Source organism: Drosophila elegans, unplaced genomic scaffold (genome assembly GCF_018152505.1).
Source record: "Drosophila elegans isolate 14027-0461.03 unplaced genomic scaffold, ASM1815250v1 contig_149, whole genome shotgun sequence".
Classification (NCBI taxonomy): domain Eukaryota; kingdom Metazoa; phylum Arthropoda; class Insecta; order Diptera; family Drosophilidae; genus Drosophila; species Drosophila elegans.
Window position 1 is genome coordinate 7,667,395 of NW_024545513.1, and position 13,210 is coordinate 7,680,604.

The following is a 13,210-nucleotide window of genomic DNA, read 5'->3' on the forward strand; positions in this document are numbered from 1 at the left end:
AATGATGATATACCCCCTTACAAAAAAGTCAGAAATTTAGACATAAATAAATTGTTCAAAAAACGTTTTTCAGAATTCGGTTTTTGCGTCAAAGCTGAATAAATTGTTTTCAATCGATCAGGGATGGATGATATGGGTTGCCAGCTGTTCAAAATAGCAACTCTTTTGACTTTGGGTCTTTTTTTGGCAAAGTTACAACAAAAAGACTCTTCAGAAATAATATTGTTTGAAAAATCACCAAAAATCCCAAAAAACACATTAAAAACTTGGTTTTTGTGTCAAAACCCTTGGAAACAATGGTCAAAATGTAGAATGCCATACACCGTTGAATTCGTAACAAAATTTCCAATCGAATGGCATTCACAGTTAAAATTTTTTCAGATTTTGATATTTTGGCAAAAAATGATGATGTACCCCCTTACAAAAAATCCAGAAACTTAGACAAAAATAATTTTTTTAAAAAACGTCTTTCTAAATTCTGTTTTTGTGTCAAAACAAAATTTATTGTTTTAAATCGATCGGGGACGGATGGTATAGGTTGCTAGCTCTTCAAAATAGCAACTCTTTTGACTTTGGGTCTTATTTTGGCAAAGTTACAGCAAAAAGTCTCCTCAGAAATAATTTTGTTTGAAAAATCTCAAAAAACGCAAAAAAACACATTAAAAACTTGGTTTTTGTGTCAAAACCCTGGGAAATAATGGTCAAAATGTGGAATGTCATACACCGTTGAATTCGTAATAAAATTTCCAATCGAATGGCATTCTCAGCTAAAATTTGTTCAGATTTTCAAATTTCTCCAAAAAATGATGATATACCCCCTTACAAAAAAGTCAGAAATTTAGACATAAATAAATTGTTCAAAAAACGTTTTTCAGAATTCGGTTTTTGCGTCAAAGCTGAATAAATTGTTTTCAATCGATCGGGGACGGATGGTATGGGTTGCCAGCTGTTCAAAATAGCAACTCTTTTGACTTTGGGTCTTATTTTGGCAAAGTTACAGCAAAAAGACTCTTCAGAAATAATTTTGTTTGAAAAATCGCCAAAAATCCATAAAACACATTAAAAACTTGGTTTTGGCATTTACATTTAACATTTTTTGAGTTTTTCAAAAAAGTCGTTTGGTTGTGAAACTTTTTTTATCAACTTTCAACGTATGTAGTCGAGCTTCTAGGGATTAACCACTGTGCCTTGTGTTGGCAATTGCTCGCAAGTGAATCTACATCGGCGGCAATGAAATGGCCCAAAAAAAGAGTGAGCCCGGGGAAGATATAGCTACAGATAAACACACACGGAGCAGAAGCAGCAGCAGCAGCAGAAGCAGACCAGCCAGTCTGAATCGGGCAAAGTTACACACAAATAACGTACAAAAGTGGCTTATAAAACAAAATTTGTATGAATGGTCCATGTAGCGCTTGCTGCCTACGTGACATGACATCTCCGAGATACAACTTGTTGTGGACCCTCCCACGCCCCCCATTATCCCCCCCCCACCCGCAACCCTCTCTCCACACTCTGCACTCCGGGATAGCTACCTTTTGGTCTGGAGCACTTTGCCCACTTTTTTGCGGCTTTGAGTCTGCTGCCTGTTGCCGGCAATGGAATAATTCCCATCAAATCACGTCCCGCCCTCTCCCCTTTTTTTTTTTTTACTTTTTATTTTTTATTTTTTGCGGTGCTCTTCAAAACTCAGATACAGATTTCTGCTGCTTTTCCTTTTCGCTTGTACTTTTTTATATGATATGCCGAGCATCTCAAAACAATTTGTAAGACTTAAGCCGAGTTTGTTTGGTGTCTTGAATAAATTATAAAATCCGCAAGCTGAGTGTCTGTGCAAAAAAGAAGCAATGATAAACAAATACCGGGAATAGGGGGCGGGGAACAAACAACAAAACTTGCCGATACACAGGCAAACATTTTCAATTTATTAAAACGAAATATAAAATAATAACTTATATGACTTTTTACTCATTTATCGTTTAATTATAAGCTTTCTGCTGAAGAGTAAATTTATGATACGTTTAACAATATAATAACCATTTACATTTTCTAAAATTTTGATTACATTCAATTAAACTGATGTTTACATAATGCTAAAGCGGAAATTACATTTTTGTGTTTATAATATTATTAATTACCTTAAGTTTTTAATAAAGATAATAATACAAATTATTATTATTATTGTTCTAGTTCAAATGGATGTTATTTCAAACTCGCACTGCTTTCTCACTGTGCATAGAACGAATCTCTGCAGATCCCTGGCAGATACATTTGTATCTCTCTATCTTGGTTTGCATAAATTTATTAAGCGGCTAAGCCGGGCCGAAATTCACAATTCTCAATTACCGAAAATATGGCAGAGAATCTGGTCGAAACGTTGTTGCAATCGTGCAGCAGGTCGCTCCATCTCTCTAATGTGTATCTTACGGATGCAGAATACGGACTGTGGCATACGTCTAATCCGAGTCAATAAAATACTAACCATAAAAAGGGGCGGACTTTCACTCCCTTCCAACCCACTTGCCCTGGCTTCCGTTCCTATTGGACTTTGCTGACCATGGTCGAAGCTGCAGCTGAGGTCCCCATTAAATCTACATTTTTGCGGACAGCATGTGTGGGTCTGTGGTCACAATTGAAATTTACGCAGAGCCGCATTATTAATCTTCAGATTAGATGGAGTCGTGTTTTTGATAAACTTAAATGCGAAATACGAAATACCTAGCTGTTTGCATAAATATATCAACATTATAAGGAGAGGGTTGAGTACATTGGGAGAAATTTAATATTAATCAATCTTGTAAATACATTTTATACGTGGAAATTTAAGCTTTCATATATATTTTTTATTCGATAGGATACATAAAATCTCTTCAAACAAAAATAAAGAAATGTTTATTTAAAAATTGAACCCATGGAAGTATTGAGAATTGGGATCCAATGTCTGAGATTGTTCCTGTGTAGAATGTTTGCGGGGCAAACCCAGATATTATCAAATGGGGCCCCCATCTTCGACTCCCCCTCAGCTGTCTGGTCGATGGTATGTGCCTGGCTTACTAAGAACCAACAAATATCTTAGCCACTTTTTAGAGCCAAACTCCGTTTGATTTTTTGAGCATTTTCGTGTGTGCACGTGTGTGGATGTGTGTGTGCTCTCATTGTGCTTCGAGGTTTGATAACCCCGATATAAATCTGGAAAATGCCGCAGTCACTCACACACGCAGTTTCTGGACTGTTTTGGCTTCGTTTTGGCCTGGCTTTTCGACTTGGACTTTTGGGGGACTAAAGTTCAACGGCTGGCTTTCGCATTCACATTCACATTCCCGTTCCCGTTCCCATTCAATTTGTGTGTTTGTCGGCGCTTTGAATTTTTCATGCGACACGTCAATTATGGCCATTACTCAATTTATTTATTTATTTCCCTATTTACTTATTTACAATACGGCGGCCGAACTCGATTTGGACATGGGTCAGGTCCCTGGAGAACTTGGTACTCGGCTGCGTTTTGTTTTTCCCATTTTTCTGTTGTCTGGAGAGTGCTCATGAAGATAAATTAATTTTGGCAAATGGGCAAATGATATGGTTAAGGGTTAAGGGTCCGTGTGTATATTTACATTAATAATCCGGGACAAGGGTCATCGATGACCCATGGCACCTTATAAATAGCCACAAGTGCGCCAATCGAAATGTCAGAATACACAAACAAAATTATCTTCAGTTTGGGTATCAAATCATTTTGATATAAAAGTTTTTATGGAGATATGACAAAAGTGAAAAGTTTAAATAATAAAAAAAAAATATATAAATATTTGAATAAAGAGAACCACTAAAATCTAGGGTTTGCAAATGACTTTTATTTCTTTCGGTGCTTGCTGAGTATCCTCGTTGAAATTGTGAAACATATTTGTTGGGGATGCGTAATCCATCATATTGTGCCGGTCCTGTCTGAAAAATGCTAATGTGTTCGGGTGCTTGGAAAGTTCTGGGCGGGATGAGCTGCGTATCCAGTGCAAAGTCCATTCAATCTTCATTCCCAATGGCGCTGCTTTTATGGAGCTTCACGTGAGTGTGGTAAATGTGTAAACTTTGATGCAGGCGACGCACATAAAATTAAGAAAAGAACTGTGAGTTTGGAGGGTGGATTGCAGGCAGGCTGGGCTATATAGTATGCCTTATGCCAGAGATGGCAACGTGACTCACGTCGGCCATCGATCCGCCCCCCAACAGGCCACAAAAACATATTCCACCAGCATTCGTAGTCGCATTCGCATTGGTTCATTCATTCATTCAGCCATTTGCACACTCAATTCATTCACACGCCCGAGGAGCAGGAGGTCCTGCCATTCATTACGTGGGCATGGCTGACTCGTAAATACAAAACGAGTCAAGGGCAGTGAGAGGGAGAGGGCCAAAAGGACCAGTACGATCCGGAATCCTGAATCCGAATCCCGGCCCGCATTGGATTAGTAGCGAAATGAATAGCTGCAGTTATCCTGCCACAGAACTCGGTCCCGATTCACTCCACACTCGCCGAAATAAATATCAAAAAAGAACAATTTTTATATTCAAGGGCAGTACTTTGATTTTCATATTATTAAGAATTTGTATAACATAAAATAGAAAAACAAAGTGCAATCCTAGGGTTATGAATCAAATGAATCAGTCTTTTATATTAACACAGAATTGAAATGATTTTTAATTTTAAATTAATGATTACCATATATAGTACATATACGAGGCTATATATAGAACTTATATCCGACATAAAATTTTATTTGTTTATTTAGTATTTATGCTATTAAAGCAAAAAAAAAACAGAAACACATTAAATGACAGCTCATGTGAGATAACATTCGCATAAAAATGCCCTATAATTTGGGAATTTACAAAGCCATCTTTTCTAGCAACTTATACTTTTTGCCAACTATTTTTTCCCAGTGTGCGCTGCATTTTACGAGCACATGTGCACCTGACTGTGGGTGTGTTTTGCGGAGAAACCGAAGGAAGGCAGCCAAGTCTTACAGGGACATGCAGTTGGCCAAAAGCAGTGGAGAGCAGTGGAGGGCCAGAAATGGAGAAGTTTTATGAATGCTCACCGATTTGCTGCCGACAAATCTCCTGGCATCGCCTTTTCACCAATGCGACCACCCAATTTGGGTCGTTTTTCCAGAAACCATTTAAATTGAAACCAGCAAAGGGGGCCATGGCAAAGGCAGTGGCACAGGCAGTGGTGCAGGCAGTGGTGCAGGCAGTGGCCATAGCAAAGGCAGCGATCCAAAAGGCCTGGCCCCACAAAAGACAGTCGTCGGCAGCTGGCAAATTGAGGCTCGAATGTGTTTTTGTCAGCCGCCTCATAATGTCTCATCTTTTGCCCATCACACACACACACACACACACACACACACACACACACACAGCACACGGTTCGCCCATTGAAAATGGCTATGACACCTCTAAACTATTTGAAATTGCTGCAATGGACCTCGTTTGGGTGTCTGAACATGATGTCATTTAAGAGCTGTCATTAAGCAAGATTACATTCTGTTCACAAACTAATTTTTAAAATCGTTTGACAATTAAAATGTCGTATCATGTCAAAACAGTTGTAAATATATACAATTAAGTTAGGAATTTGAAAACAGTCAACCAGCAAATATTACTTTTATTTAAAACTAATTATTCAAAAGAACCAATTTAGTAATAAATAATTGAGACATAAAATAAGAATCAAGTCTTAAGTCTTTTAGACCAAAATTTAATACGTTCATCAACTAACATAAGTAAGTATATTATTACATACATACATAGTATATGCTGTGCTTCAAAAACCCTTTAAGTTCATAAGTCAATGTTGAAATAAAAACGACTGGAAGTATATAGCCTATATTTATTTTTATTGAATATTGCAAAAAAAAAAAAAGAAATCTATCATATATAAAAGGAAAAGGGAGCTAGAAGGAGCTGTCAAGCGACCAATTGAGACACATTCCCCATGAACTGCAAGATGAAGATGAAGATGAAGATGGAGTTAAGTGGAGTCGAGTTGACTTGTCCCCCTCCTTGGGATGCCGTGACTACTGGCCAACTCAACTGTGTCCGACTGCTGACTGCAACAATTGTTTTCAATTTGATTTGCAGCAAGTAGAGCGAGCTGCGACTCAGCCAAGTGTGTGTGTCCTTTCATCCAGTCCCTTCATCCAGGCCCTTCATCCACCATCCACCATCCACCATCCACCATCCTGTATATGCCGAAATGTCCTCTAATGTTCTGGCTTTCAGTTTGAGGCGCCTTCATCATCATCAACATCGTCATCATCCTCAACGTGGCTGTCGGCTGGTGCTTCAGTTGCCAAAATGTCGTTGGCCAAAGTTGATGGTTCGGTTTGGGTTTCGACTTGGTTTACAGCCTGCAGCAAAACGGGGGAAATGCACAGTGAAAAATTCAAAATGTATGATATTATGGAATTTGATCAACAAGTAACTAGTGATTGTATAACATGACAAAATTCTAGTTTTTTGTTTTTTTTTTTCAATTCATTTAAACATCTTGAAAAATTTTAATAAATATAGAGTACGTTTTTCAATAAAGTTATTGTATTAATTAAGTTATCAAAAATCAAAGAAAAGAAAGCTGTAAAGTTTTGACCATGATTAAACTAATGTAATATTAGGAAAAATATAATAAAAACCCTTAATTGTCATGGAATAAAATCCCTCAAACCGTTTTTTTCGGTATACTCATATGGAGGGGGCCTTGGTTCCGAGTAAACCTAGCCCCCAGTGGCACTTACATTAGGAACCAGCTCGGTGCCAGCTTCACTTGCGTCCACATTCTCATCCACTTCCATATCCAGCTCGTTACGCTCCGGGTCGCTTATTGAATTTCGCTTAGACCCCGCACCCGTGCCCATTTCGGAACCCTTTCCCGTTCCCGCTCCCGTTGCCGCTCCCGTTGCCGTTCCCATTTCCCTCTCCATTCCGGACACTTCGAGGTTCCGCGGCAACAGCGGCTGCTCCTCTGATAATGTCTCTGCGTTTTGGATAAATTCATTAGCGGTTTGAAAATGATTTGACAGGGACTTATGGCTCAGAGCTCGAAACTCACGCATGTCAACATGGTAGCCACGATGGTCGGCTGTGTAGAACACCGTCGAGTACTTGTCATTGGGCAGAGGCACCGAGTAGTAGCCCTTTTTGGCCAGGACGAGGTCCTTGCCCACTGGCAGCCAGTAGGCGCGCTCGTAGCGGGTGTTCCCGTTGTCCAGCTGGTATCTGCACAAAAAAAGACATCAACAAATACGTATAACTTTTACTATTGAATAACGTTAATGTCATTTTTCCCGTATCAAAACTAAAAAGGGATTTCATCGAAGCAAGTATCATTATAATAAAGTTTTTTTTCTGTTTGTCAAAAATATATATTTAAAGACTTCTGTAAAATAATATATAGATTAATTATATTGTAGGACTTCTATAAAAATTTTGGATTTTAAATCACTTTAAGAAGGTGCCTAAAAGCAGGAAACAAAATATTTCTTGTTAGAGCGTCTTTCTGAAACCTTTAAAAGTGAATTTGAAAATCTAGTTTTTTTGTCTATTTATTTTGGCATGTCAATTACAAATTTTTCCATATTCTTTTACCATTTCTTACCTAAACTCATACTGCCCGTCGATTGATCTCTGATCGAAGCTGTCGATTAGGCGAGGACTCGACTCTGTGTAGCTGGGTTTTTGCACCACAACAACTTGGGGATGTGGTTGGGGCTGGGCCGTTGGTGGTACCAGTGGTGGCCAGTGGTGCACATGCTGGTGGCGATCCGGATTCTTTGTCGTACTCCTGGGCGTGGTGGTGCGCCTCGGCCTCCGGGTCCATCGGGCATCGACGGGGTTGTGCATCAGCAGGATCGCCAGGCAAAGCAGTAGGAAGCTGATTCTCACACCCGCATAGATCTCTTTCGAACGGAACATGTTGCACTCAGAATTCAATAATTGATTGTGTGGCATTGGGGCGAATGCGCGGCCTTTTATATACCCACCCGAACCCACCGAAGAAAACACACGCAGAGCACTCGAGTGAAGCCTTTCGGCACTAAAGATGAAAAATGTCCATGCGAAGAGCAGGAACAAGAAAGTGGCAAATGAAGAAAGGCCGGCAACAGGCTGGCTCTGCAGCATAATAAACCCCTCTTTTGCTCGCACGTCAATGCCAATGATTTGGCAGTGTTTTCGGTGGCCCACACGCCCACACTCCCCCACTCCCCCACTTCCCAACTTCTCCATTTCCCTTCCTTATCAGGCAACTCCTCAGACTCAAAGATGACAGTTTGGCTACAAATTCTGGCTAATACATCTAGCGGTTTTCTGAAGAAATTTATTATTTCTGTTGATAGATTTCGTTATTATCGAAAAGGACATTCAATTGTTTATTTATTTAAAAATTTTGTTTATTGATCAAATATATGGCTGAAAGTAACAATGCATTGTTTATATATCTAAAAATGTTTTGTATTAATAAAATATGTGCCTAAAGAGTTACAAAAAATTGTTTATATATTTAAGAATAATGATAAATAACATGTCCAAAAAGTAACCTTTCTACAAATTTTGTGCCCACATTTAACAAGTTTCTACAACTTGTTCCTTAAAGGGTTTACTTTAAGGAACAAGAATTAATATTATGTTTCTTACAATGTTTCCAATAAAGAACGCCTTAACCTTTGCTTCAAAGGCAGCTATATTTCTTATTTTTTGCAGAAGCAGACAGCACTGACCGCCCATCTGCAGCCACTGAGAACGCTTCTTTTGTCGGCTTTTGTGAGGCGTCATGGTGGCTTTTGTGATTTTGACAGAGTTTTCGGGGCGACGGATCCTTGGACCTGTGACGGGATTCTTTTCGGCCTGTTTACTCCGTCTGTTTGTTTGATTATTTGTTTGTTGCGCCGGTCGGCCGAAGTGTGTCAGCCCCAGATGCAAGGCAACTCATTCCGGTCCCCATCTGAGTCCCATCGACATGGTTCATTGACCAGGCTCGTCATCGTTCCACATTGCTATCGACTTGGCCCATCTTTCCGGCCAAGTTCTCTTCGCCCCACATCCCTGCGGTTGTTTTTTTCCCTCGGCGAGTTGGTCATCGATTCGGTCGCTCAGTGTAGGCGTCACCATCTGCCCCTATAATTGCTTAACCCTTGTGGCCGAGTGTGTGATAAATGCCAGAATCCAGACATCAGACTTCTGACTCCAGACTCCAGATTCATCCACGCCCGCTGAGTTAAATATTTATGTATTTCTCGGCTTTTGTTTGTGATGACTTTGATAGGACAGCAGCTTCTTGATTGCTTAATAGGGATGGTGCATAGTTTATTAGATTTGGTCGTTCTTTATTGCTTAATGTTTAAGGAAGATACTATATTCAGAGGTGTTGATGAAAACAAATTACTTCTAAACTTCAAAAGTAAAGAATGTGTCATTATAATTAGGGATGATCTTAGTTACTTGATTTTTTATTGATTTCCAAGAAACAACAATACAATTCTATTAATTGTTTGTCATTTGTTTGTTATTAATGATTAATTTTAACCCCCTTGATTGATTAACAGCGAAATGACATTTAATTGATAATTTAAATTAAATGAATCTGTTGATAAATTACGGCAGAATTAATGATCAATTGAATGAGAAAAATTCCTTAAATTTGTCCAGCTTTGATCGATCGTTGCCAATCCATAAATTGACTTAAATCAGCTTTTTCTTCGAGTGTGGGATGATGCGGAAAATATATCAGCTAGCAGAGGGTTAACCATCAATTTGTGAGATTAAATTCTCGAGAGTCCGTCAAACTGCATGCGTAATTAATAAATGTAAGCGTTTATTCGGAAACAGTTCCCCCACTTTTCGTACTTTTTATTCATTTTTTTTCGGCATGTCATACTATTAAGGTATTAAGGTGCCGACTAACGGTCGCCGATTTTATCGCATTCGTTTGAGTTTTAATGGCAGCGACTTAAGACATTTCGCATGTAAATGCCAGCCCAGCGGCATCGTAAAAAGGAGTTCGAATGTGCAGCTGAAATTGGGCGTTCGAGAGTGGCAGCGATGCGCACAACAAACTAATAAATATCCTCGGCCATGTAAGTATAAAATATTGTTTAGAGCCAAACCAAAAACTGGCAAACTCAGCACTGTCTGTCGCCTGTTGCCCTCCCTTTTCGGTGTGTGTGCTCACAATATTTCATTTCCCAGTTCCCAGTTCCCAGTTCCCAGTTTCCATTTCCCAATGGGAAGACCGCCCAGCCCGTCACCCAAATAACCCCCCTCATAGCCATGGGCCATGACCAAGTGTCCCAACCGTCGTTGGCATTTTCAAGTGTCTAAGCCATGAATTTATATTGCTCGATTTCGATTTAAAAGTATTTCGGTTACATAATCTCGGCATTTTTATCACATTCCAGCACTGTGTGATGCTCCCGGGTAAACTTTCCCCGATTCGTCTTGCGAGCTGACCTTCCAGCAACCCAAAAAACCATACAAGAAAAAAAAAAACAAACAGAACCACCCACTGCCCCCCATCTTGTTGTGGTGTAAATTGCTCAATTATAGCCAAGTTGGTAGCACAGGCCCATGTAGCTGTGTATCTGATTGTGAGCATCTTTGTATCTGCAAAAGTTTGGCCGGCAAAGTTTCGCTTTAAGTTGATTACTTCGGGATTTTCAGTTGACCAAAACTGAGTTTTCCTAGGACCGGGGGAAAAATGTGTGGAAATTGGAAACCGAACTAGTTGTATGCATTTCTGTGTTGATAGAGTTTGATGACTTATTTGGGGAACAACAAAAATATGATATATATATATATATATATATATATATGTATTTGTTGTTACTTTGAGTCAGAAGCTTGCAATGCATTGAAGGAGATATTGTACATGCATTCTAAATCTTTATTTTTTAATTATATGCCTTTAAAAGTTTGTGGCTTAATTCTAAATAATCCGCATTGAAAGTAAACATTTTAAAGATGGTAAATTTTTCTATCTCTCCTAAGGCCTTAGAAATGTAAGCCAAGACGGCACTTCATGAGATTATAACTTTATCAATCGGATACCGATTTTAAAGTGGGATACCTCCCAAATATTGACTTAACGCAAACATGCAAATGCTGAGACCACATTTCATTTGGGAGTATTTTTTTTATTTTAGAAATTCTTTTTTTTTTCCTCGCGGTTGACTCATGCAAATGACAGCAAACAGAAACCGAAACAGAAACAGAAACCACAATAAAAATCACGATCAATCGCTAAAAGTTCAAAACGTGAGCTAAATGAACCTGTTTACTGGCCCCTTCTCCGCTCCTTCGCTGTTTGGCTTGACTATATAATGCAAAGGTCGGTGGTATATATATATATATATATTTATATATATATATATATATATCTATTTACGCCCGTATATAACGCTATAAAGCCACGCGCAAGATATGCAAATAGACGAGACAATATGAGCCACAATGAAATCTTGTTACTTTTTACTTTTCAAATGCAAAGAAGACACACAAAATGTTCTGTTCTCGCCGTTTGTTGATTTAGGCAAATTCGTATTTAAGCCAGAGTCGAACAAACTTTGGGGACCCGCGGTTTTTGGATTTGGATTCGGATGGGGCTATGGATGCGGATGCGGATGTGAATGCGGGCAACCCCTTCCTGGCGACTTGGCCCAAACAATTTGCCCAGAATTTGTGCGTCCGTCTTGGGATAGTCGCGAAAAAACAATGGGAACAACAATCATACAAAGTACAGGTGGACCTTTATTTAAAGAACAACTTCAAATACTTTCATACTCAATACTTAAAAAAGCCATTCATTGGAATTTTTCCTTAGGCGGAGTAATTATAAATTTAAAAAAAAAATTTTTCTAGTTGAAATCATTAATTTTTCATTTAATTTTATTTAACGTAGAAAAACTTTCTCGTGGGCATATAAATTACTAACTATTTTGTTGCGTTTAAGCGATCACTTTAGAGAAGTTGACCTGTACCGGTGTGCAGAACGCTAGAGATATGGAGGGAAGTTGAGACAAAAGGCGCTTCATCAGCAACAACAATGACAGCTAACAAACAACCGTTAAGTGCCGCAACAAATCGCCAAAAATTGAAAACTGTGGGAATACCGCTCCACGCCAGGGACGCCGCAAAAGCCACGCCAAGCTCACACATAGCTACAAATCTCGTTTGCCCCCCACAGTGGGACGTATGCACAGCGAGAAAATTAATGATCCTCAAAAAGTTAGAATCTCAGAATTATATTTATTTAACAAGCCAATATATTTAAGTATTACAAAAAAGCGTTAAAAGCGCTTTTTTAAATCTTTGTGTTAGTGTAATGCAATTAAACGTTGTAATTGTACGCATAATAATAATTTCTTTTAACATAAACTGCCAAAAGTTATACAAAGCTGCTGAAAATAAGGCTAATAATGTTTAATTTAAGAAATAGCAAAATTTAAGAAGATTGTTTAACGCTGTAGTCAATTTCTTCGATAGTAAGACTAATAAACTAATACTTTTCTCTATATGTAGTAAAGAGAAAAAGAGTACCGAGGACCTGGGCGAAAATAAAAGACAATAAAAACAAATAAAAAGTATTTTGAAATGCCATTTGAATTAAACTTGAAACCGAGCAACGAGGGAAGCTGAAACAGTGGCGAAAGTAAAGCGAATAAAAAGAATAAACCAAGAAGTAGCGCCAAAGCAAACAAGGAAGTGATGACTGTACGGGTAAGCCCCGTGAATTCGGTTAAGCGATTGTTATGCTTCTTATGGACTCGAGTTCTTTATGGTCCACGGTTTCCTGTTTTTAATCCCGGGATGTGCTAAGAGGAGTTTGGTCGTAAAGTATGGCCAAAAACAGTCAGACGGTCCTTATTTTAGTAAAACAGTATACAGCTTAATATATTGGAATTTTTGCTTAACATGTAACTATTTTCCTTCTCTCACCAATAAGATTTATTTTTAATTATGAGGTTAGGAAACAATGTATGTATTTCCTCTTACCTAATAAAAAAAAATAATTTGAATAGGTTAATTCCTTTCAAGGATTTTCAGCTTATAAACTTTATGGTTTAAGGTCGAGAATTTAAACTGACAATAAATATAAAACTTTTCCATTTAGATATATTAAGCACGTGCAAAAAAAAAATTTAAACAGTATAAATAGCTTAGGAAAAAG

At 38.4% G+C, this 13,210-nt stretch overlaps 1 protein-coding gene across 1 annotated transcript; it reads right to left on the minus strand.

Annotated features, from left to right (window-relative positions):
• Positions 1-5,880: 5,880 nt before the first annotated feature.
• On the minus strand, positions 5,881-7,974 carry LOC108136416. Its single transcript, XM_017257523.2, has 4 exons — positions 7,646-7,974; positions 7,100-7,266; positions 6,786-7,024; positions 5,881-6,401 (listed from the first exon to the last, which is right to left on the minus strand). The coding sequence occupies exons 1-4, from the start codon at positions 7,960-7,962 to the stop codon at positions 6,270-6,272; spliced, it is 855 nt and encodes a 284-aa protein (XP_017113012.1). The 5' UTR covers positions 7,963-7,974; the 3' UTR covers positions 5,881-6,269.
• Positions 7,975-13,210: the final 5,236 nt, after the last annotated feature.

Coding starts and splice junctions, on each gene's coding strand:
- LOC108136416 (XM_017257523.2), bottom strand. CDS start 7,962: ATGTTCCGTTCGAAAGAGATCTATGCGGGTGTGAGAATCAGCTTCCTA. Junction 7,267..7,645: donor GACGGGCAGTATGAGTTTAG/GTAAGAAATGGT, acceptor TTTTTTGTGCAG/ATACCAGCTGGACAACGGGA. Junction 6,402..6,785: donor GCACCGAGCTGGTTCCTAAT/GTAAGTGCCACT, acceptor GTTTTGCTGCAG/GCTGTAAACCAAGTCGAAAC.